The following is a 27,051-nucleotide window of genomic DNA, read 5'->3' as shown; positions in this document are numbered from 1 at the left end:
TTGCATCTCCAAATGCCTTCCAAAGGTCTGGGACTAGAGTAGGATACTTTTGTGGAATTGAGTAAGTACTCTAACTTTTTGCTAAGACACACACACCTTGCCAGGAAGATAAAGGGAACTATATCACTTGCTACATAGTACAATGAAACATGTTTTTATTTGGTGAGAAAATATTTATTTCTGAATAAACCAGATAGTAGAAAATACCTTTTAAAAAGGATTTTTTTTTCTTTAAAAGTCTCCCTCACTCTTTTAAGTACCTATATTTTTATAAATGTATAATTAGTGGATCCAGGATCTAAAGGAAAAATGGGCTGAATTGCTTTTGGAAAGTGCACCATTCTTGAAAAATATAAAAGCTTTACCATGAAACAAAGACCAACCTTTTTAACACCAATATTCTTTCAGTTGATATTTTTGAGTGCATTGAAATAAAACTTCAACTAAAGGAAAGTAAAAAGATCTTTTGTGGATGTAGAAAGGCTGCAGCCCAAGAAGCAGTGTGAAATATACCATTAGAGAAATTATGATCAGAAAAATGATGGATTGGTCACTTAGCAAGCACAAGGTATGAGCAGCTTCTGTGCTCCATTAGTATTTATACAATGTCAAGATAGTATAAGATAGATTCCAATAATTTAGGGCATGGCAAATTTGTGTAAGACTATGGGTTAGAGTTTCACAAGGTAGGTAGGCATGTATGAATTATGATATTCATTCTTGGAGGAAACACTCACAACAATGAAATCAGAGAAATAAAAATAGAATGGATTTCAGTGGCTTTCTGTCACAAGCTCTTCATTTTATATATTTGCATATTTATGCATATACAATATAATTTAAGTGATTCACAAAAGGTAACAGTAAGTATTAAAAATGGAATTTAAATCAAGTCCTATTACTCCATAGTCAGTATTCTTTGAACTAAGCATACTATCTTCCTTCATGAGAGTGTCTAGAGTTTATTGGATTTGGTATATAGGTTTTTTTTTTTAGATTTGTTTTACATACAGTCTTAGCAGACACGAACCATATCCATATGCTTGTATATCCAAACTCAGATATATAGTGGTTTACATATGGTTTAACTGTTACTGCAACACCCATACTTAATGAATAAACATGATAATTCAGTCTTTCCAAATGTTGGAGAAAATCATATTTTTTTGTGTGGAAAAAAGGCACAGTTTATTGGATATGGCACCATATTTCAGAATGTATTATCATTTTCATTCCATTATATTTATTCCAATTCTTCTTCAAACCTGCAATGCAATCTGCTTACATATAAAAAGAAAAGCTTTTTCATATGTCTTATGTTATGTCTTAGACCTTAGATGAAAATGAAAGGACACAATCTTTATTTTGTAGTGGATTTTATTTATTTAGCTATTTATGTTGTTTAACTTAGTCAAGGAAGTAATATTTACCACAAAGTTGCAGGCATAATTTTATCATACAGACCATTGACTAGTTTTCAGGAAAAAAAAAATGAAAATGATATTTGAAACCCCCCCCCCCCATTTGTCTCTGGAAGAAATGCCTGGTCATTAAGTAGTAAAAAGGTAAAATTTGGCACCTTTCTCTAAGGCTTGGACAATATTTTAATACAGCTATGATACATGTTCTTTGCTTACAAAGCAAATAATACACTCAACTTATGTGGACAGTGATTAATTCATATTTGTAAACCCCTATAGAATAGGATGCAATCATCCTAAGTCTCTTAATATTTGTTTATCTATCCAAGCTTCCTGCCCAGTGAAATAATGCTCTGGTTTCACTATCTCGGAAGCCCATTTGTGATTTGTGCTACAACTAAGCGGCACATTTTTACTTCTATTTTCCATAAGATTCCCCTCAAGCCTGCCCCCAAACTTAGTGAAGCTTTCAATGTGTAAGAAAAAAAGATGATACTGCTAAAAAAAAAAAAGTTGGCATCATATGTCTCTAAGAACAGGCAAAAACAGGTTTCCACAAAGGTTGTTTCTCTTTTCTTTTTTAAAACAAATCTATTTACTAATCTAGAACTAAGAGTATATATCATGATGTGATGATTATGAGGGCTTTCTCTTCAGTATTTGGATCACAGGCTAAAGTTAGAATCTTCCTCAGTTTTGTAAGTTAACCAAAATTATATTCAATGATGATTAGAGTCAAGTCAATAATTCTAACATACATGTAGGAAACTCTAGATTATCTATGTATATTTATCAATGCAGTTTGTAGATTAACTTAGCTTTGAGAAGGAGATAAATGGGAATCTCTAACAGATAGATTTGTACCTGTTGGTAGCTCTGCTAAAAGGTTTGGTGGAAAACTGAAGTAGTTATAAACAGTATGGCTTTGGAATTTTCCAAGTTGTAAGTGATTATGGATTTGTCTTCCCTATCAGTATGTATCCTTCACTGTGTAATTGAACACTATTCTTGAAAGATTCATTAGATTAATGAACCCAGATTTTTTAGTCTTACTTCCTTTGCTTTCTAAATGACTGCTGATTTCTGTAGCAGCAGAGCACAGAGCTATGCATATAATCAGTACCAAATAAATATTTAAATGAAGTAATGAATGTGCCCATAATGATGCTTAATAAGTAGAGAAGTTTCTCCCTGAATATGCTTTCTTTAACCCCAATTAACTGAGACTAATCCATCTGGAAGCACTGAAAGAGTTAAAAAAGAAATCCCACTAAAGCTTTATAACATTTTAGACTAGAGGCAGGTAGCTTCTTAGCATTTATGACTATTTTGTTGCTTCATATTTTGCCACAATTCTAGAGCTACCAGGTAACGGGGTGGATAGAATTAAAACATATTTAGCAAGGGAAGACAAGGAAAAGAGGGTATAAACAAGGAAACTTAAATAGTGACCAAAGGAAAGATCATGGGAAGAAAAGCAGAAAACAGAATGAATGGGCATAAATGTGTGTAGATACAGCAGTATGAGATGGCATGTGACAGATAGCATATGATAGGATAATACAGTATGGGTTTATATGTATTTTACCTATTTGAGGTTTGTTTGTTTTTTTGCTCTTTTCCAAAAGAATAATCACAGAACATACATTTTACCTGACTTGCACATAATAAAATCTTTTAGTTCCCAATTTGAACAAAAGGATATTTGTACTTGATATATTAAATTACCTTATTTGTGGTGAACCTATTATGATGTGAATGTGTAATGTTATGAAATGCCTTTTATAAACATTCACTACATTGTATTATATTTTCAAATCTTTTTTACACTAAAATCTCATTTGTTTGTTTGTATTTTTCTTCTCTGAAAGTGATCCAAGGTTTGCTGTCCCTATCCTGTAAACAATGTCAACAAGTAATTTTTAAAAGTAACTGTTAAGAGTTCATAACTTTAAAAAAATCTGTAGTTAAAAATGAATTATAATGGAGGAGGGCTAGATTCTCTGTAGTTTCATTTTTTCCCCTTTCCTCTGCACTTATCAGAATTATATAAAGACATGAATCAAGAGATAATTTTCTCTATGAGGAACAGTGATTATTGACCCTGTTTTGTTTTGTTTTCATACCCAGGGTGCCTCCAAATCTCAAAGTAAGTTTAATTTTCTCTAATCTAAAATAAATAAATAAATAAAGCATACCAAATAACAGTTTTAGGAAGACGGTAGTATGGTAAACCAGAATAAGGAAAAGATTTTGCAACTTCTAGAAGTATTGGGTAGCAATGATTTGTAATGGGAGACATTAACTTTGTAAAAATACTTTTTTTCCAGTTCAACTTGAATAATTTTTTTTAAATGTTTCAGCTGAAACATAAATCATAGGCTTTTAGAACAGAAAGGACCTTAGAGATAATCTAGTTCAACACCCTCATTTTATAGATGAGAAAAATGAATTGTCAAGATTAACCAGTTAGTGTTAGAACTACGATGAGATCTGGTTGCCACTTGGTTTTAGAGTGTAGAGAGACCTGTCATTTTCCACTCAACTTAGAAAACTTCATATTTTCCTAATTCTTTGGTTGAACAAGGTCAACAAAATAACTGTCAATTGTATTGGTTTCTCTTGTTTTGTTCTTATCAAGTGCAACAAAATCGTGGCTAAACTGCCTTATGTTAAAATTATCGTTATTTTTTTTTAATTACCAGACAAAGAGTTAAATATTCACTGATGCCAACAGAATGACTTTTTTTCTTAGCAACATGAAAGCTAGATATATTGTATCCATTGTTAAAGTGGACCTTTAGGAATCACTTTAAGAGGACACCACAGCTGAAGACTGAAGAGTAATATTTATCAACATTAAATAAACATTTGGTGAAGTATGTATAAATATTTCTTCATATAAACATAACACAAATTAAATAGCTCAAATACACAGACACCATTTAATATACTTCCACTGTGGTCAAAATCATCTGTAAACACCATCTCACACTGAATACAAAAGCAGCTTTTACACCAGCTCTGTGTTCACAACACTGATGCCCCAAAGGTAATTCCTCCCCCCACCCCCACCCACATTACCCTCCCCCACCCCAAGCCAAAAATAAGAGCGAGAGAGACAGAGACAGAGACAAGAGAGAGATACACACAGAAAAAAAAGAAGAAAAAGAAAAGAAAGGAAAAGGAAAGAAAGAAAGAAAAGAAGATAAAAAAGAAAGAGGAAGAAAATTTAACAGAAACAATTAACAAACAAAAAACACCCCAAAACAAAACTCATATAATTTTGGTCAAATTAAAATACAAAATTATTTCTCAAAATGTAAATAAATCAAATTAGAAGCAATACTTTTAAAAATACAGTCCCTTGCTCAGAGGACACCTAACTTTTATAGAACCCAACCGTTATTTGGGTGCTGATCACATGCTCAAGCCTAGGAAACACTGGCAATGTCTAAATGACACAGATTTAAGCCCTTTAATTTATTTAATAAATTTTCATCAGAAAATGCCAGGTAACCAAAACAATTTCAATTTTTTCAGTCTTTTTCTTCTTCTTTTTTTTTAAAAAGGTTTTTCCTTTTATTATTACCAGATATATTGCAATTGATGAGACCCAGACAGCCATGTCACTAATGTTGAGTTTCAAGCATATCATAGAAATTTTTTTTAGCCGCAAGTTCAGATTTGAGACTGTGGAGAATTCAAAAACACTGTGTTGCAAGTCATTCTTTGAGATCCAAGGAGCCTGAGCCTTAGCACAGGTACAGAAAGCGTTAAACCAATGCAGATACCCAGTCCTCAGTGTGGGGTGCTAGAGTCTAGAAGAGATTGATTTTCCTGGCTGATTTGGACTCATCTGGTTTCAAGACCACTAATCTCCACAGATTTGTTTACCTTCGCTTAGCTGCTCAGACTGAACATGAGGGCATCTAGTAGGTATAGTTGAACACTGCTGGCTTCATCTGGGTTACTTTGGATAGGATTCCGCTATTCTTGGAATGGCCCCTAAAAAAAAAGCCTTGACTTAAAAGCATTAAATGAGGCCAGTTTTCATCCGGATCATGGTGAACATTTGTGTTGTGTTAGATTTCCAGAGAACTTTAGTTGCCAAAATACAGAAATCATGTATTGCAGGAATATTTTGCCAGTTTTGTTGTTTCCCAGTATATTACATACATGTGTGTGTGCACTCTGTACTCACACATATATGTGAATTTATTTTCATATACACGAAACTTTAGCTGCACAAAACAGTACTCCGGAAGGATGGAGGATCAAGTCCACAGGTAGGTAGGGTTTAACAAGGATACACCAAAGAGAAGACAGGAAGCTCTATTGGGACAAGATGCCACCTTGCAACATGTTAAAACTTTTCACAACCATCTTCTTGCTGGCCTCTGGCCTTTAATTCAAGAGCCTGGATTAAAACTTGCAGGATCCTTGGAAAGAAGTTGGAAATTAGGCCAGCTATATGTTCTTACCTGAGATCCCAGAGCTGATAGGAGTCAATAGACCTGGGCAGGTCAATAATGGATTTATAACTACTATACAGCTTTGTTTTTCTCCCTTTTTAGGAAAAACATTTAAAGTAGTAGAATAACAACTTCTGAGTTAATGTTTTACCTTTCAGTAGTATATTTTTCTTTTGCTTAATGTGCATTTGAATTTTTATATTAAAATAGGTTTATTAAAAGAATACATCAGCCAAGCAGCGGCTTTGATAGCTGGACATTGAAATGTCTAATATCAATACCAGAAAAAAAAATCCTCTTCCTCTCCCTTTCTCAAGGTCAGTGTGGTCTAAGTGCATGTGTGTTTGGTCGCTGCTGTTGTTTAAAAATGTTTCACTTTATGAAGCCTCCTGTGGGACCCTCTTGTGAAAAATAACTGATTGCCTTTGTTGATACTGCTGTTTGCGCCTCTTTCTTTTATCACACTGACAAAGCAGCAACATCTTGAATGTGGTTCTGAATGTTTTGTTACATAGTGCATAGCACATGGGATTCACCGTGCTGTTGATATAACAAAGCCAGTACCCCAGGTTCCAATAGGTTTTAGGGATGCAGCTCTTGCAAAAGGTGTTCACCAGGACCATGATGTTATACGGAGTCCAGGTGATGATAAAGGCAAGTAAAATTGCACTGAGGGTCTGTGCTGCTTTTTTCTCCTTGATGAGGGACATCCTTTTCCGTTTTGTGATCTGACTTCTCGTTTTAAGGGCAAATCTTTTGGCCAGTGTAGCCTCTTTGAAGGAAAGAGGCAGAGCTGCTGTTGTCTTAGCAACAGAAGAAATGGCCTCAGGTGTCTTGGCAGCCTCCACAGTTGACTCTAATTGAATGGGAAGCTTGGCAAAGCTCTTCCGAAAGCTGCCTCCATCCTCCATGCTTTTCTGGGCTTGTAGCTTGTTAGTTTTCTTCTCCAAGTCAGCTTTTTGGAGCTCCTCCTCTGATCCTTGCAGGTCCTCTGATGAGGGCAATTTGGTTGAGTTCAGGATAGTGCTATGACCTGGGAGCTTCAGCACAATGGAGTAAATGGCTCTTGTCTCTGAGCCAATGTCTTCCTCATCAGAAGAGGCAGAATTTTCAAGAGAAGCAGCAGCATCATTGTTGTTCCAGCTGTCACTGCTACTATGTTCTTGATCCATCTGCTCAGCGCTGGGTTTCCAGCTCTTTGTTGTGAACCAGAAATGACAGCGGCCATACTTCCGCCTGCTCGAGCGTTTTAGGGTTTGCTGTTGTAGCTCATAACTACTGCAGCTCCTAGAGCTGCCCGTTGGATTAACAAAATGGGCAGCTTCTGCCTCACTTCCTGAGGCCTGCAGTCCGGCAAGCTCTTTGGTACGTTTCTCAGTCTCCTTGTAGATCCTCCAGTATAAAATAGTCATAATAGTCACAGGCATATAAAAGGCAGCTATGGCAGTGCCAAAGGTAATGGTGGGTTCAGTGAGGAACTGAATGAAACACTCCCCTGGGGGGACAGTTCTTTCTCCAACAAAGTACTGCCAGAACAATATGGCAGGAGCCCAAAGGATGAAGGAGATGATCCAAGCAAGGCCGATCATCATACCGGCCCTTTTGGTTGTTCTCTTAGCTCGGTATGTGAGTGGCCTGGTAATGGAAAAGTACCGGTCAAAGCTGATGACCAGAAGGTTCATGACTGAAGCGTTGCTGGCCACATAGTCAATAGAGAGCCAGAGGTCACAAGCTAAGTTTCCCAAGGCCCATCGGTTCATGATGATGTATGTGGTAAAAAGGTTCATTGAAATAACGCCAATGATCAGATCAGCACAAGCCAGGCTCAGGAGAAAGTAGTTGTTGACCGTCTTTAGCTGCTTGTTAACTTTAAACGCCACAATCACCAGGATGTTGCCAATGATGGTCACCAGAGCTAGGATACCAGTCAGCAAGGCAATGAGGACCACTTGCCAGACGGTGTGACCACCAAGGGGATCGTTGTTTGTAGCATTGTTGGAAAAAGCCTCAGATGCTTGAGAGACATTGTAGCTGCCATAGTGAGGGGGAAGACCTGGGCCTGAGCTGCCTTGGGTCCAGGAAGTGCTGATGTTAACAAATGAGGAAGAGGTTGTATTGTTACTGTGCAGGGTCATCGTGGCTCTCTGGCATAGTCTAGGGAAGAAAGAGACAAAAAGAGAGAAAAAAAGAAATCAGGGAAAATGCTGCTTATTTTGGTGCTTTCTCAGAACTGATATTATAAAAAAAAATTAAAAGGCTGGGACAGCTAGGTGGCGCAGTGGATAGAGCACCAGCCCTTAAATCAGGAGGACCTGAATGCAAATATAGCCTTAGACACATAACACTTCCTAGCTGTATGACCCTGGACAAGTCACTTAACCCCAATTGCCTCAGCAAAAAAGAAAAGAAGGAAGGAAGGAAGGAAGGAAGGAAGGAAGGAAGGAAGGAAGGAAGGAAGGAAGGAAGGAAGGAAGGAAGGAATTAAAAGGCCATCAAGGAATAGCCAATACACTGTTACCACTGGCATGGACCTAGGGAACCATCTAGCTCAATCTCCACATTTTATAAATGAAAAAGATGGAGCCTTCAAAACTTTATACTTTGTCCAAGGTCACATAGCCAACTGACTGTGTGCTCAAGTCTAAAACCCCAAGACTACCAACTCCTAGCTCTGGATATATTTTTTATGTATACCAATAATATGCTCATAATATTTCATCTTTTTTCTTTTATGTAATTCTTAAAATGTAGAGTGATTCCAAGTTATATCATACTTATCCAGGACATTTTTCATCACCCTTGTCCTTGATATATTCATTTCCTAAAAATAACATTTCAAGAAAAATTTATAAAACTTGAGCTGAGATAAAGACAAGTTTTATAAGGTATCTGCCAGATGAGCTTCATAGGGATGAGAATAAACACCTCTACATCCATAGCAAGGGAAAAAATAGAATCAAAGCAAGTTAATGTCAAAATTTTAAAAATATGATGGAGCAGAGATTCTTAACCTGGGGTCACTGAACTTTTTAAAATAAATATTCTTATAACTGCACTGCAATATGCTGGTCTCCTTTGTAATCCTTTGTATATTATTTTATTCATTTAAAAACATTATTTTGAGAAAGGATTCATTTTGTTATTAGTCCTTTGTTCTGGAAGAGGACCAATGACATTAAGATCATGTCTTGATATGCAAGTAAAGTGGATTTGAGTGAGGCAGAGATTTGCAAAGTTATCAGCCTCACTCTCTCCTCCAGAGTTATTAGTGTCCAGTATCAAAACATAGGTCAGAATGAATGGTGATAACCCAGAATTCAGTGTGGGACCTTGGTCTTTTTAAGCTAAGGTCTTTCCCAGGTCTCAGTTTGTAAGAAACAACACTCATCCGTAGTTAAAGAGCAAATAAGAATTGAGTTAAAGATAGTCTACTCTGCCTTCACAAAAGAATCAGATGGAATTCATAAATTTTGCCAAGATGTCAAAGTGATTCATGACACAAAGATAGCTAAGAATTCCTGCTATAGAAACTATATTATTTTTGTATGCATATATTTATTACAATAGTTTATTCAATGAATTCCTAGTTGTCAAAAACTAAATGCATGGTGAAGTAGCATTCCATAAATATGTATTATTAATTTCCTAGAAGAGTCCATAGTTGGGTTCACATAGATTTGCATATTAGTCAAGAATACTTTGGATCTAAGATGTTATCACCATTTATCTCCTTTAAAAATGTTTTTAGAAATAATTTGTAGTACCACATAAAATATTTTTATGAAGGGAACAAGGTAAATGAGAGGCACTATAAGTAACATAAGGCAGCTAGTGGTACAATAGATAGAAATCAAGGCCTGGAGTTCAAAAACCTACTAATTGTGTAACCCTGAAAAAAACAAGCAACCTCGTTTGCCTCTGTTTTCTCATTTGCAAAATAAGCTAGAAAAGGAAAAATAGCAAAGTATCTATGCCAAGAAAACTCCATATGGGGTCACAAAGAGTCAAATCAACAGAAAATGATTGAACAACAATAATGGGTGACAATAAATATTAAGCTGGCATGGGTCCTTTGAAACCTGCTGCCTGGATGATACTGAGAATTTAACCTCTCAATGCCCCAGACTATTCTGCATGTTAAAGAGCAGGTGTTAATTAATTTCCTCACTGGGAATTCTTTTGACCAAAAATAAAATACATTTTACACAAACCTAAGAAAATATAAATGAACTTTATTTAGAAAATGATTGTTTTCATGCTGATAAATTTGAAATGAAATATTTGATTTTTGTTGTTTTTTTTTTTCCTTTTAAAACATAAATTTTCAGTGTGAGGTTTAGATAACTGACCATTCAATGAGGGGAAAAAAACCTTCTGTTGGTGTGGAAGAAAAAAACACTTTATTATTCCAATGTGCTTTTTAAATTATACTTCATTCTGTTGTACACTCAATAATACAACCTTGATGAATTGTCTTTTTCTGTTGGAAAGAGAAAAAAAAGAGAGACAGAGAGATGGGGAGAGGAAAAAGAGAGACAGAAGGAAAAACAAAGACCCAGAGAAAGAGAAAGATAGGGAGAGAGAGAGAGAGGAAAGGGAGGGGGGAGAGAGAATCGTTCCAGTGTCTGGAGGGACTCAATAACATCCTTTAAGTTAGGAGAAAGCATCCTTTATTTCAAAATTTTGTAATGCAAATACTAAAAGAAGGAAGAAAACTATAAGGTATTCTGTGGGACTGAAAAAGGACAGAAATTGTTATGCCATAGTTCTTTTTAACTGTTCTGACTCGGTTTCCCTGAACTAGTTTCCTTTGTCTCAGTTTCCTTAACTGTTCTGTTAATCCCCTTAGTTGTAAAAATCCACTCTGGTCCATTAAGATTGGGAACTGTTTACTCTAAGGTTATAAATTGCTAGCAGGATAAACAAGAAGAGTAGACCTCCTGTTCTCAAGAATTTATAATATCCCTCTAAAATGATACCTCACTGACATCTTTATCTCTGAGTATTCAGACATCCTGTTTCTGGGCTTTTAGGTTTTATGGTCTCCCCCAACCTGACAGAAGTTTTCCCGTGCTTCTTGGTTCTTTGTTTCTAGGGGTATTTAAGGAATTGGGCAGCTCCTATTGATTGCTGGATTCTTTGAGATGACAGTCTCCCCAGCCCTGGGACCAACATGGATTCCTTGGTCCCAGTATATCTTTATCTCTGTCTGACTGGATAATTTGAGACGAGAGTCCTGTCCAGTCAATTATACTCTCCAATTAGTAAAATATTGAAAACTCTCTAATCTCTCTCCTGCCTTACACAAAGTGATATACTGTCAGCACAAAAAATAAATAAATAAATAAAGGATAAAATAAAAAGGGAAATATCAAGAATAAATGGACTTGGTTTGAGCTTCTTTGCATTCTTCAAATGAGTGAAAAAAATCATACAGAAGAAAATTTTATTAAGCACAAAAGGTGGATAATATTTACTGAGAAAACAATCATACCCACAAATGTTTGAGTTTCATAAAAACAATGTGAAAGCAGAAAATTCTTGAATGACACTTGCTTTTCCTGTATACAATTAAAATGGTAATGCTGGGAAGAAATTTCAACTTCCTCTTTAGGGAAAGGTGATAGGGTTAGAAACTAACTAAAAGTAATTATGAAATAAAAATATTTAGAATCTGTCTAAAATACAGAATAATTACTAACATATGAAGTATTTTGAGGTTTGTAAAGTCATACAGACACACACTTTTAACAATTCTGAAGGTGGAACCAAGATGACAGAGTAAAGGAAGGGTTTCACCTGAGCTCTCCCCCAAACTCTTCCAAATACCTTTAAATAATGACTCAAAATAAATTTCAAAGCATCAGAACTCACAAAAAGACAGCATAACAATTTTCCAGCCAACAACTGCTTGGAAGGTCAGGAGAATGGGTCTGTTGCACAGGGGTGAATCTGGAGTTCAATTGTACTGTGTCAGCACAGCCAGGGCCCCAGCAAACCAAAAGAAGGCCTGAGGGTCTTTGAAGAGGCAGTACTGATGGCAATCTCACTCAACCCACTCAGCCCACAGACGCCAAAGACAACTTGGAAGGTTGGCAGGAAAGGATTGTTGCACTAGAGTGTGAGGAAAGCCCCAGAAAATCAGGAATAGGCTTTAGGAGTCACCAATTCAACTGTGGTGGCAGTGGTAGCAGCAATAGCACCAACTTCCAGACATCTCAGCCCATAGGTAGAGAGGTTGAATAGTTGATCAGAGGAAGAATACAGGAGTCTCTCTGCTGGAACTATACAGGATTCTGTTGCTTTGCCTGGGTAGTGATGCTGGCTCACAATGCAAGTACCTAAAAGGATCTCTGAAAATGGTTACACAAAATCCCTGAAGCTTGGGACATTATATCTTTCACTCTGGAAACAGAATTGTACTCTAAGAAAGAGTTAAAAGTCGAGTAATAGCCTGAAAAAATGAACAAACAACAGGAAAAAAAAAGATTCTGACCATTGAAAATTTTTCTGGTGACAAGGAAGATCAAAACACACAGTTAGACAATATCAAAGTCTGAATCCATAGAATAGCTTAAAAGGGATTTTAAAAATGAAATAAAAGAGATGGAAGAAAAAATTGGAAAAGAAAAAAAGAATGAAGCAAAAGGCTAATGAGAAGAAGCTTAAAAAGCAAACCTGGCCAAATGGGAAAGGACATACAAAAACTCACTGGGGAAAATAAATCCAAGAGAGATAAGTTAAAACTTATTAGTGTACCTGAAAGTTATTCTCAAAAAAAAAAAAAAAAAAAAAAAAAAAAAAGAGCTTTAAAATTCTTTTCATAATTACTATTTCTAACTATTTCCCCCTTGTTTATTTCATTCTCTCTCTCTTTTCACTCAGTCCTTCTGCCAAAAGTGTTTTGCTACTGACCAGTCCCTCTCCGAGTATGCCTTCTCTTCTATCACCCTTCTGCCTTCTCATATCCCTTTCCCCTTCTCTTTCCTGTAAAGTAAGATAAATTTCTATATCCATTTTGAATATGATTGTTATTTCCTCTTTGAGACAATTCTGATGAGAGTAAGGTTTATTTACTCTTCTTTCTCTCCCTTTCTTCCCTTCCACTGTAAAGCATTTTCTTGCCTCTTTCATGGTAGACAATTTACACCATTTTACTTCTCTCTTTCCTTTCCACCCAGGATGTTTCTCTCTTACCCCTTAATTTCCCATTAAAAAAAAAATTATCCCTTTATATTCAATTCACACCTGTGTCCTCTGTGTGTATTTAATAGACAAGGGGGAAATACAGTTAGAAATAATAGTATTTATGAAAAGAATTTTGAAGAAAGTATTTTTTTTTCCTGATGAAGGCCTCAGTTCTCAACTGTATAGGGAACTGAGTCAAAATTACTTCCTGGATTTACCCATTAAATTTTGGGAAAGCACAGACAGGATGATCATCATATAGAGAGCCAAAATTTGCCACTCTGTTACTTTCACACATTTGCCTTAGTTTTTCCCTCTGGCCAACCAAATAAGTATAATCCCTCTTCTATAAGATAGAACTTTGGGGCAGCTAAGTGGCACAGTGGATAGAGCAGCAGCCCTGAAGTCAGGAGGACCTGAGTTCAAATCTAGTCTCAGATACTTAACACTTCCTAGCTGTGTGACCTTGGGAAAGTCACTTAACCCCAATTGCCTCAGCAAAAATAAATAAATGAAATAAAATTAAAAATAGATCTTCAACTACAAAAAGAAGCAGAGGTTGAGTAACCATCGTCAAGGATGTTGGAATCTGACCACTAGATAACGAATCTGACTTCAAAATCATGAACTCAGGTTTTCCTCAACTCCAAGATTCTAGGCTCTCTGATATAACAGAAATATTTATTTGTATAGAGTAACAGCAATATTGTTTTAAGAACAACTTTGAGTGACTAAATCATTTTGCTTATTATAAATATACAAATTAGCTACAATGGAAATGTGAAGAAAAAAACTACCTACATCTAGAGAAAGAACTGATAAATATAAGTACTTATACAATAGTTTTACATGTATATACATATGCACACATATATATGTGTATATGTATATGTATATGTATGCATATGTATGTATATGCATATATATATATTTTTTCACTCGTGTATTTAATGGTAGCCATTTTAGAGTGGAGGGGGAGGGAAGAAAAAAGTAGGAAAAAGTTATATGATAACTTTATTATATATGTATATATATATATATATTTTTTTTTTTTTTTTTTGAGGCTGTGTGCTTGCTCCCATGCAATTGCCTTCAATGAGGATAAAATATGGAATCAAAGTCAGCTACGGCACTGATGGTAATATATAAAGCAATAGCAAGTTGTAGTTGCAATTTCATGTGCAATCTTTTTTTGGGGGTGTATTCTACTATGTTATAGAAATGCTTCTTTTATTTCTTTAGTTCAGAATAAAATTTAAAAATTAAAATATAATAAGGATAAATCAATAGAATTCAGCATACTATAGGGGTTAGAGAGTTGGCATGGAATCAGGAAGACTTCAAATTTTACCTCACATTCAAATTGACTATGTGATCTTGGCTATGTTCCCTTACCTCTCAGTGCCCCAAGCAACTTTAGGACATAACTGCAGAGACATGTTGATGTGTATTGGTAGTGATAATTCTTTACCTGGCACTCTGTGCAGGAATGAAAACACAGATCTCATTTAAAAAAAAAAAGTGCCAGTTTGGAGAAGAATGGACAGAGCAATAAAATATGTTAAACAGAAGAGAAGGATGAGTCAGCCAAGAAGAAATTAAATTTGAAATTAAATTTGAGAATATGGATAAATGTTGAAAAACAATGCATTGTAGAAATCATGAGTTTTTTTCTAATGGTTAAAGAATTTAAAATATTTGCACTGTTATGCCACAGTTCTCTTTTATTGTCCTGACTCACTTTCCCTCATTATTCTGACTCAGTCCTGCCTCAGTTTCCCTGCTTCTCAGTTCTGCAAAACCTTCCCTCCCTCTTTATCAAAATATTTGATAAAGATAAAAGATCTTATGTTTTAGAATATCAGACTGCCTTCCCCATCCCAAGCTATGGAATGTCAGACACTGTCTTAATAAGCTGCCTCTCCCCATGTCCGGGGTGCCTCCGCCTGATTATGTCATCCCATTTTCGGTGACTCACCCCACCCTGTCAGAGTCCAGCTCTTAGTACCCTGACTCCACCCCTGCCTCAGTCTACCCCCTAAGTCTGAGCCACCTGTATATATGTCATTGAGATTTTGTTTGCTGGATTCTTGGAGACAATAGTCTCATTCAGCCCTGGGACCAAACCATGGATCCATTTGGTCCCAGTAAATCTCTCCATTTAATAAATTATTAAATATTCTCTTATCTCTATCTTGTTCAGTTTCTCCAGCATTACAGTACTAATGTGCCACAGTTCTCTTTTATTCTGACTCAGTTTCCCTAAATTGTTCTGTCTCGATTTCCCTGAATTGTTCTGCCTCAGTTCCTAATTCCAGATAAGGAGAAAAACCTTCTATCTTAGGCATCATCAGAATGTTGGGTGCCTCTCCCCATTCTGTATTCCCAATTTATCAGATGTCCCCCATGCCTCCCCCCACTCTGTCAGAACTAAATTATTAGTCCCCTGTTCCCATCTCAGCTTTCTGACTCCGCCCCTGCCTTAGTCTACTCCCTGTATCTGAGCCATGTGTATATATATGTCATTGAGAACTCACTTTGTTTGCTGGATTCTTGGAGAACAATAGTCTCATTCAGCCCTGGTGCTGCATCTTATTATCCAGCCAAACCATGGATCTGTTTGATCCCAGTAAATATCTCCCTTTCCAATAAAATATTAAATACTCTCTAATCTCTATCCTGTCTCAGTTTCTCCAGCATTACACTATGTAGATATATAAACATGATAAAAACATCAAAAATTTAGGAGAATCAAATGGCTTAATGAATGTGAAACCAATGAGAAAAGAACAAACTGCTAGGGAGGTAGAAACCATTATGCATGGTGTATGTATGTGGGAGGACAAAATTGAGGATAGGAGTTGAGTCTCCTTTCTTTTGGTGGACTTGAAGGTCTTACAATAGATACTTAAGTAGGGTAAACCCATTTCTTCTTATATCTGGAACTTAGTCTCTTCTTTCACAAATCAAAACTGAGTTTCTTTTACTTGGGTTTCAACTATCTTTTTTTCCCAGAGTCCTCACCCAACCATCCCATCCAATGAAAAGCAAATGACAATGATATGTTAGTAACACTCATGTTCTTGCCACAGAGTCATCTTAACTTAGCAATTCTTAATTCTCACTCAGAATTAAGTCATCCAAAAATTCACTAGGAAACCAGTTTCAAAAACTGTCTATTAAAAGCCTGAATTTAACTATACCTCTGTTTTTATCAGACTTGGAGAACAATTTGGTACAGAAGAAAAATATCCTCAGATGATACTTTTCCCCCTTCCTTTATGTGGTATCTACCTTGAGCCATGATTAAACTTTCAAGTGTCAATTTTGTTGAGAGCATTCATGACTAAGGAGAGGCTTAGAATAGTTTGGGGTGGTGGTGGTGGTGGGGTGTTCTAAGAGAAGCAAGAAAATGTGGGAGTCAGAAGAAAAGAAATATGAAAATCTGACCACTAGATGGCGAACCTGACTAAAAAAAAGAGTCATAACTCTTGACTACTTATTCCAACTAGCAAGGAATCATTCAGAATTCTTAAATGATATCAAATAGAATCAACAAAGCCTATCCCAATCAAAAACAGTTTTAAAGGAATTCAAACTTTTTAGTAGCATGAATGAATAGTCAGAAACAAACCCTAAAAACTCTGCTATTATTATTTATTGTTGGAGGTAAAAAAAGGAAATGTGTCCTGCTTGGCAGGATTATTCATGCTTTGAATAGAAAGAATATTTTCCCCTCAGAACACCAAAACTAAAATATAAAATCCCTCTTTTAAAAAAGAAAGAAAAAAAAGGAAAAAGCCATCTATTTGTTAAAAAAAAATTATGCATTATACTCTCTCTCTTTATTGTTTCCTTTCATAGGTTTGATTGAATTTGACAACAAAAATGAAGGATGCTTGGAAATGTAATTGCATCAGAATTGATTATGCAATCTATTACTTTCAAAATAGCACAGTTTTGCCTTTAAAACAAGGAACTAAATTGGACTAATTATTATCTTTATCGGTTCTCTCAAGCCTGAAAACCTTTTGTTTTTGGTGAGCCATAGAAAAACTGTGAAACACTTCATTTGAAAAAAAGTGAAAACAAAATGAAAAACAACAACAACAAAAAAACTCAAACAAACAAATAAACAAGACCAATGGTAAGGCTACCTCTACAAATTGTCCCTGCCTCACTCAGTTTACCCTAAGGGCAGTCCATATGTCAAGACTCCTGCCATTTATGCCTTCTTTCTGTTATCACAAGCCCAAAAGGATTCAGGAGGTGATTCATTGGGGAATTAAAGTTTGAGATGAATGGGGAATTAAAGTTTGAGATGAATAGGGAAAAAAATAAACCTGCATCTCTAATGGCAAACCTTTTAAAAGAGTTCAATCCTAAGCTATTTTCTCTAAAGATTTATTTTTTAAAGTTCAAAGCTTAAACCACTGAACATAGGAGAGAACTGGTTGCATAGGTGAAGAAATGGCTTGGTTGAATAAATTTTTAGGGAGAAAAAGAACCACTGAGAAAAATGTTCCCAAAGTGCAGAATTTTTTCCCCCAAGAATTCCTGGTAGAGGGGAGGTGGTGGGATCTGTAATTTTTAAAAATTACTATGAAAGGGATCAGTTATAATTGAATCAGTAATATAAAAGTGACCCCAGAGCTGCCTTACATATGATCCTTTCCTGAACATCAATCCATATATATCAGAACTTTTCTATGTTTAATTAAATCTAAACTAGCTAATACACATATAAAGAGGTAAATTTCTATTAAGAAAAGATAAATTGATAAAAGCATGGTGCTATGGTAGGTATAAGTGGGAGGGGAAGAAAATATAAAGAAGAGAAAAGTTGTTTCCAATGTCTGGAATTGCCTCCTTCTTATCTATACCTCCTGGCTTCTCTGGCTTCCTTCCATTCTCAAATAATATCTCAGTTCATATAATGCTAATGCCTTTCTTTTGCTGATTGTCCACAATTTAACCTGTTTACATCTTATTTGTACATTGTTGTTTCATTTTGGCTTGCCCATTAAACTGGTAAACTCTTGGGAGTGAGTCTTTCTCCTTTCATTGTATGCCCAGCAATTAGCACAACAACTGGCAAATAGTAGTATAGTGGATTAAATGTTAGGTCTGAAGTAAGAAAGAATTCTCTTCTTAGTTCAAATCTGGTCTCAGATGTATTAGCTTTGTGAATTGGGTCAAGTAACAATCTTATTGACCTCAGTTTGTCATTTATAAAATGACCTGAAGGACATAACAAACCAATCCAGTATCTTTGCCAAGAAATCACAAATGTGGTTATGAAGAGTAGGTCAGGACTAAAGTGACAGACCAACAATAATAAATGCTTGCCATTAAAAATCCCAGCCATAAAGGATAAAAGGAGAAAGGAACAAGCATTTATTAAGTAGCTCTTGTGTGCCTGGTATTGTGTTTTGCTTTATGCTAATTATCTCATTTGATTCTCACTACAATCATGGAAGGTAGATATTATTTTCCTTATTTTATGGTTAACAAAACTGAAGCAAATAGGTTAAGAGACTTGCCCAAGGGTCACACTGAAAATATCTGAAGCTGGATTTCAACTTAGGTCTTCCTGACAAATCCAACAACTTCACTTCCTGACTCTAAAGCCACTGAGCCACATAACTGCCTCATGATGCACAGGAAGCAGTTAAGAGAACTAGATTCTAGATTGTATTTGTTATCATATGCCTTTGGCAAGACATTTAATCATCCTGATAATTTATAAAATGAAGGAATTGAACTAGATGTTCTTCAAGGTCCCTTCCTGCTATAAATCTATGATATTATAAAAGCTGGATCTTTTCACAGGTTAAAAAAAAAAGATACACATTCTCATGATTCCTATGTACTCTCAGGTCTAATAAGAAAAATCTGGAGATGGTAATCTAATTTATTTGAAATTAACTGGGTACATTTTTAGTGTCCTATTTTTCTTTCTGAAAAGGATTATGGTGAGACTAAAGTCAGAAAACTCTCCCAAAGAGTTACCTTGAAATGGATTATATTAAGTATATGTAGAGAGAAAATAATAGGAGGTTCAAAGCTCCTACTTAAATTAACAACCCAATTAAGTAACCAAGCAAAAAAATGAAAGAACTAACTCTCATTATAAATTTCTACAATTAAAAATAAACTGAAACTGATATTCTGACAGAAGATGTTCTACTCAATAAGCAATAGAGAAAAATGTTTAGAAATGACATGTTTTTAAAAGTATTAGCTGAAATGCAGTGATCCAAGACAATTCCAATCAATTTAGGATGAAAAATGCCATCGGTATCCAGAGAAAATTATGGAGACTGAATATGGATCTAGGCATAGTATTTTTATTTTTTTGTTTGTGTGTTTTTTTTCTTTTTGGTCTGATTTTTCTTGCATAACATGATAAATATGAAAATAGATGTAAAAGGATTGTACATTTATAACCTATACTGGATTGCTTGCTGTCTTGGGGAGACAGAAAAAAGGGATGGGAGGGGAAAACTTTGGGAACAAAAAAATCTTACAGAAATAAATGCTGAAAACTATCTTTATATGTATTTTGAAAAATAACCTATTATTGAGAAGAAAAAAAGATATTACTAAAAAAGTATCTGCTGAAACATTGTGGAACAGAGGTAAAAGCCTTTAACTTGGAGTCAATGGGATTAAAGTCCAAATCTAGGATCTTACACTTATAACCTATATGAATATGGATAAATGCTGGACTTGTTTCCTCATCTGTAATGAGGTTAAATTATATGATCTCAAATGCCAATTCCTTCTAACTTTTAATCTTTGATAATATGATTTTAGTGGATGACCAGAATTTTTTTTTTCTATGCTTAGTTATGCTATTCACTTATAGATCATAATTAAGTGTTAAGACACTTAAGCTCTGGAATGCAATTTCATTGTGATTATGTGAAAGGAAAAGTCAAATCCTGAAGGGAAAATGTGGTGGGACAAAGATAAAGATGTTATTATAGTTGGATAAAGGCAGTATTGGTAGAATAACAAGACTAAGAGTTGTACCAGAAAATGGTTGGAAGATAGAGAACAGAAAGGACAGAGAATAGGCCATGTATTTAAAGATCTTAGATAGGACTGGAATGAAGCTGATGGTTTGGAAGCTTAAAAGACAAAAATAGGGAGAGGGGAGATATGCTCTTTTGTGAATAGGAAGAATTGGCATTGTTTAATAAGGAAAAAGATTGATGGTAGCTTCATTTTAAAGAGAGGAAATGCCCTTGTTCCACTAGAGATATTTTTATAAGTGATAAAGATTGTAATCTATTCTCTCCAATTATAAAGCCTAAATATTCTTTATTATTCCAGAGAAATTAAAGGTGAACTCCTAAATAATGAAACTTTTTTAAAGGAACTATCCACCTAGGAGTGAACCTAAAATAAATTAGTGATAGGGATAAGTAATGTATATCAAGAATAATGCCATTTTCTCTAATTTTTCCAGTCTTTCCTGAAGTTATTCAAGTAAATCATTTGATACAACAAATTATGTTTTGTTGTTGTTCAGTCATCTGACTTTTTGTGACCCTTATTTGGCATTTTCTTGGCTAAGATACTGGAATGGCTTACCATTTCTTTCTCCAGCATATTTTACACAAGAGAAAACTGGGACAAACAGGGTAAAGTGACTTGCCCAGGGTCACATAGCTATTAAGTTTCTGAGATCAGAATTGAACTTAAGGTGACTAAACCTGGAGCTCTATCCACTGTGCATCTAGCTGCCCCTGGTTGCATCAAATAATGCTGTATTATTAGCTTCTCATGTGTGTTATACATTATTCCCTACTACTAGGCTGTCTGTACCTAAAGGACATGAAGTATATATTAAAATTCATTTTATACCCCATGGTAACTATCAAAGTATTTTGATTGCTATATATCCTCAATGAATATTTGCTTGACTAATGTAATGTTAAATGGACCAATTGTCACTCAGAGTAGAAAGGAAAATATGTAATCCTTCTTTCCTTAAAAAAAAAAATTCTGAAAACAAACCAACATCAGAAAAATGGGGAAAAAAACAGTTTGAATTATCTGTAATACATAGCAAAGAAAAAAATTAGTAGAACAAAGGGAAAATGAAGCAATTTGGTCTTGAAGCACACATACATATTGTGTTTTCTTTTGCAATATGGCTAATACCAAAATATATTTTGCATGACTTCACATGTATAATCAATATCATATGGCTTGCCTTCTCAAAGGGTGAAAAGGGGTTATGAAGGAGAGAATTTCAGACTAAAAATTGTAAAATATGAATACTAAAATTTTTAATGAAATGTAATTTTTAATGTAATTAAATAAATAAAATACATTTTTAAGCATTGAGGAGAAGAAGCTAAATGGGGATGATAAAGCAATGAAACATTGTTTATATTTCATATTGTTGTGGTTCTAGAAATATTTCTTTCTTAGCACATTTAAAAATGAGTTTAAATATGAGCAATATCATGTCACTAGAGTCCTGTAGAATTTGATCTCATCAACTTTTCCAATATAAAAGCACCTGTTAAAGAAATACTTTAAAATCAAATCCAGATATATTAGAAAGACTTCTAACACTGAAAACTCTGGGTTTAAATGAAATTTGTAGCTGAAAGAAATGCAAATGTATTAAATAGAGTATAAGTTAAAGATAAAAATTGAAGAAAATATTTCTATTTTTTTTTTTTTTTTTTTTTTTGCATTTTAGCCACTGACTCAATAAAGTGTTTAGGTGAGGCATGTGAACTATGTACACTTTGATTTCCCAATAAATGGTAGGGACTATATTTGAAGATTTCTTAAAGATGATGTTTTCAAAATATTGCAATGAAAAGATTCTCAAAACTTTGTATTTATCTTCTAGTCTGAATTAATCTCTAAATTTTGGGGTATAAATATCAATTATAATTATCATTCTGAGGTCACTGCCTAGTTACAAAAAAGAAAACAATAAATATTTATAAAAAATGAAGAATAAAGATAAGCAATAATGGAAATATATATTTTGTGTGTGATCACTAAGTAATTAAATATTAGAAAACTTTTTTCTCATTTTGAATTTCAGTTAGAAAAACAGAAAATAAAATATATTTCAGTATTAGCCTTCATACTATATAATCAATAAACAACAATAGTAATAATAGCTGACATTTAACATCTATCATTGACAAAGCACTTTAAGGTTTTCAAGGCACATGATATATGTTTGCCTCATTTGAACCAAATAACAATCCTATGAGGTAGGTGCAATTATTACTCTCATTTTACAAATGAAAATTGAGTCTGAGAGGGAAAGTGGCTTTCCTAGGCTCAGAACCACTAGGAAGTGCCTGGGACCGTATTCAAATTCAGGTTTTTTTAGGTCCCAGTCCAGTGCCCTCTCGACTGCACCATCTAGTAGCCTACAAGGTATAAATGTGAAAAGTTTAAGCAGCAGTGAGTCAAACAAAATGAATAAAGCTCTTTTCACTCATGCAAGAAATATGAATATACAAAAGAAAACTAACAATGTGACTGTTCTTAGTACTCAACTGGATAGTCTGTGATCTCATTGATGAGAGCATTCCTTCCAATAATACAAGTTGCATTCTATTCAAGTGTGCCATGAATATGAGAAGGAAAATGAGAAGGAAATAGAGGAGATGGCAAACCACTCCAGTGTTTTTGTCCAGAAAACCAAAGTCCATGTGGTAATGTACAGTCAGACATGACCAAATGAGTGAACAACAGTGAAAGAAAATTAATAGAAATAAGTAGATTCTGGAGATTATAAGAAAATTAATGAGACAAAAGTTTCAGAATAGAAGCAAAATACTATGTATAGGTGATTATTGGTGTCTGTTACTTGGAATTACCAAGTACCATAATAATGGAAGGACACTATCCATCCTACAAGGCTCATATTAATGTAACCTACTCAACAAAACTTTATTCTTCTTCTCTTGTCTTCATAAGCCACTTTTTCACTTGAATTCTGATAGCACTTTTGCCTGTAATATTCACCACATGCTGTCTTTGTTGCCTTGTATTGTTTATCTTTTAGTGCAAATTTCGAAGCAGGCAATAAACATCTACAACTGAATGGCACCTCATGGAAATTGGTGAAATCTCAGAGAGAATGAATAAACTTAAAAGTGCACACCTTGCAACAATTACCAAAGCATTTAATTATTTTTTATTGCTGGCAAGATAGCAGTGAAGATAAAGTCAAACTAAAGTAAATACTCAGCCCAACAGAATTTGGATTTCATAAAATTGGAGATCATGAAGGAAAAATACACACAACTTTAATAATTTTACAATCTATTTCTTGACTTTGTGGAAGACTCAAGCTAAATGAATTGAGATTTAGAAAGAATCTTAAAAATCACTTAGTCCATATCCTTCATTTTAAATATGAGTTTCAAAGTAATGGAACAATTTGCTCTAAGTCACATAGGTAGTATCAAAAAGAGTTTGAGCTCAGGTCTTTGCACATTAAATCCTAACTTATTTCCATTAATCTGAAATAACAATTAAAATAATAAGCAGCTTTTGTTTATCAAGGAATATTGGTTGTTCAGTGGAGCTCATTGAAATCCCTTCTGACTACTACATGTTCAGCAAATTGTATCAGAACAGATTCTACCCCAATGTGATTCTAGTGTTATTAAGTCTGTTTTATGTAACCAGGCTTAAATATGTAACAAGGGACCTAGGAAATGGTGTCATAGTGAACTTGTTCTGTGTAACAGTAAAGTAGGAAAATAAAGTTGAAAGTTTTTTTTTAATACATGTGAATGAAAACATAGTCTAATAAAATGTCAATAAAAGGAAGTTTTATAAATTAATGATTAAAAGATGTCTGAACTATTGAAACTTTTTTTTTTTTAACATGGTTTGATTTTCACACAGAATAATAAAAATGTGAAGTACTAGGAAATAATGAAGAGCTATTCAAAAATGTCTAATAAAAGCATGCTAAAGGGCTTCCTGGCAATTGTTACTGTACAGAATATAATTTAGCATATTCAGGTGATTATTATACTGGAGCACTAGGGTAATTAGCTTCCTGAACTTTCAATTAGTTTTAAATTTTTTATTGTGAACTGGTGAAATCCCCAATGCTTAGCACTTTTTCTTTTCTTTTCTTTTTCCAATTTCAAGAAAAGGATGGAATAAAGAAATTTCAGTGTGGACAACCTGACTTCAACACTGAGCTCAAAACAAGAGGATTGATCTATAAACATAAGAAATCTTACTGGGATGTGCTTCACAGGGACAGCCTTTTTTTAAAGAGATCAAAATGGAATAGGTAGGCATAACAAGATTAGGTTCTCCTCCCCCCAACTGCCAGGAATACAGAGGATGTGACTCTTATTTTAAAAAATGACTATAGCCAAAATTTGAAGGAATTTTTCTTGTAAAATTAGCCCAGTTTAAGTGGAAAATAAGCACAGTCAAACTGACTGGAAACCAACTGGGATACAATTAGCAAGGGTAATGACAGATTATAGAACATCCAGTTGCAGACAGGTATTCACTGGGTTCCTGAAGGAATGTTAGGCCCAATAGACTTTGAAATATTAATCAGAGATCTGTAAGTGGATGTTAATGAAATTTTGCATGTGATATTAAATTTGTAGCTAGTACAAGTCAAAATAGAGGTATGAAAATAGATGAATCTTTCTTCAAGCATATGCAAGGTTATTAAATGGAAAATTCTGACTGGATGCTCTACAAACCACTGCAGAATGAAGACAAATAACAAAATTAGGCAAACTAAAAGTAGAGGAATTTCAGATGATCAGGAGTTATTAACATGGGTTCCATAACCTTGTTTGTTTTTTTTTTTTTTTTTAAGTGATAACTACATTTCAACATAACTGATTGTCTTGGTAATCTCATGTATTGTATTTTATGCATTTAAAAACATTATATTGAGAAGTCCATGGGCTTCACCAGATTGTCACTGGGGTCCATGACACCAAAATGTATTATGTAATTAAAAAAAAAAAAACAGCTAAGCATTGTAAAAGGTCACCCACCATGAGTATTCATAAACTTGCCTTCACCTATGAAATTTTATATCTAGGGAGATATCTGGATATTAAATGAGAACCATTTGTTAAATGAATATTGTTCTCTACTGAACAGATGTTAAAAAGGATCTACAATATATAGAGTATTACTCTAGGAACTAAAGAGAATAGAAAAAGAAATGGAAATAAAATATGGTTACTGCCTTAAAACAGCCGACAAGCCAACAGAGAAGATAAGATACAAACACATACACACATCACACACACACACACACACACACACACACACACACAAACACACTATAATACAAAATAAGTGAGAAATATAGGCAAAAAGCTATAATAACAATTTTGGCATTAGAGGGAATGGCAGAGATCAACTAATCTGACCAGTTCCAGGACAGAAATAGTCTGTGTAATATTATCAGTTTGTAAACTTCCAGTGATGAGAAATATCCCATCTCCAAAAGTCCATTCCAGTTTTTGATTGCTCTATCAAATAAAATTATGTTCTTTATGGAATCTAAAGTGGTTTCTTTATTGGTGCTAAAAACTAGTTTAATGATTCTTCCTTGTGGAAATCATTCAGATGGGTAAAGAGGAGGGACAGAGTGAAAGGAGAAAGAATAAATGGGGGGCAGAGGCAAATATAATTAGCAATAATCAATGTTAAAACAATTATGAAACAAGTTTCTTTGATAAGACCTCATTTCTCAAATACAGAGAGAACTGAGTCAAATGTATATCTCCTCCCTGTGTCTCCTTGTCTTGTAATCTGCAAGGTGACAGGCTGCAACTATATGAGGATTTTTTCTACTAGTCTGGGACAAGTACTAAACCTTGCAGAGCTTCTGTTTCTTTATATGTAAAATAAAAGAATTGAATTGGATATCCTCAAAGATTCTTTCTGGCTTTTAAATACTAGGATCCTGAATTCAAAATCCAATATTTTTTAGCTTTGATACTATGAATATGGTGCTAAGACAATGTGATAGAGTGAAAAGGATGCTTCCCTAAGCAATGGAGCTAGGATTACAACCAAGAATCACCTACTCAGCAAAACTAAGTATAATCCTTGAGAGGAAATTCCATAAAATAGACGATTTTCAAGCATTCATGATGAAAAGATCAGAACTGTATGGAAAAGATCAGAACTGTACAGGACTCTCGAGAAGCATAAGGAGATAATCAGGAAAGTTATATCATAAGGGATTTAATAAAGTTTATTTATATTTCTAGTAGGGAGGATAAATCTTATAGCTCATTAGAACTTTCTCATTATTATGGCAGTTAGAGTAAATATAGACAGAGGACACAGGTGTGAGTTGAATATGAAGAAATGATATCTTTTTTTAAAATGATTAAATTAAGAAGTGAGAGAGGGATATACTGGGAGAAAGAGAAATGAAGAAGTGTAATAGTTCAAATTATCTACCATAAAAAGAGGCAATACATTTTTTTAAAAGTGGAGAAGAGGGGGATGAGAGGAGGTGTGAGTGAATCTTACTTTCATCAGAATTAGTGCAAAGAGGAAATTACATACATATTCAATATGGGTATAGAATTCAGTGAAACAGGAAACTGAGGACTTCTCAGAATAATAAGTCTCAGCACCAAGGGTTTAATCATTAGACTCTGGAAAGAAGAACAAAGACTTTCCAAGAGAAAATATTTAAAAGATAACTGCTTAGAGAAGAATCTGACTATTTAATGGCCTGGAGATATTCCCGAAGTCTGCAAACTGGCTAATTTCTATTTGTTGATTGAGAAAAACCTGAGGTAAAACCAAGTCTCCTCAGGTTATTTTAGAAACCTAACTTAATTGATTATTAACTTTAGAAGCAGATAGCACTCTTTGAAACAGTATTGCTTAATCAAAACCTTAGTGCTACAAAAGCCCACCTATATTGCAGAGACAAATAAAGGAAT

At 34.5% G+C, this 27,051-nt stretch overlaps 1 protein-coding gene across 2 annotated transcripts in view; it reads right to left on the bottom strand.

Annotated features, from left to right (window-relative positions):
- Positions 1 to 4,702: 4,702 nt before the first annotated feature.
- CHRM3 (cholinergic receptor muscarinic 3) overlaps positions 4,703 to 27,051 on the bottom strand; it is a 616,899-nt gene continuing 594,550 nt past the window's right edge. For both annotated transcript variants that reach the window (XM_003767793.3, XM_031966949.1), the window contains exon 5: positions 4,703 to 8,050. In XM_003767793.3, the coding sequence (XP_003767841.1) occupies positions 6,274 to 8,031 (1,758 nt within the window). In that variant the 5' untranslated portion in view covers positions 8,032 to 8,050 and the 3' untranslated portion in view covers positions 4,703 to 6,273. The remainder of the gene's footprint in view (positions 8,051 to 27,051) is intronic.

This window comes from Sarcophilus harrisii, chromosome 4 (genome assembly GCF_902635505.1).
Source record: "Sarcophilus harrisii chromosome 4, mSarHar1.11, whole genome shotgun sequence".
NCBI lineage: Eukaryota > Metazoa > Chordata > Mammalia > Dasyuromorphia > Dasyuridae > Sarcophilus > Sarcophilus harrisii.
The sequence above is the reverse complement of the archived record's forward strand: the minus strand, read 5'-3'. Positions and strand labels throughout refer to the sequence as shown.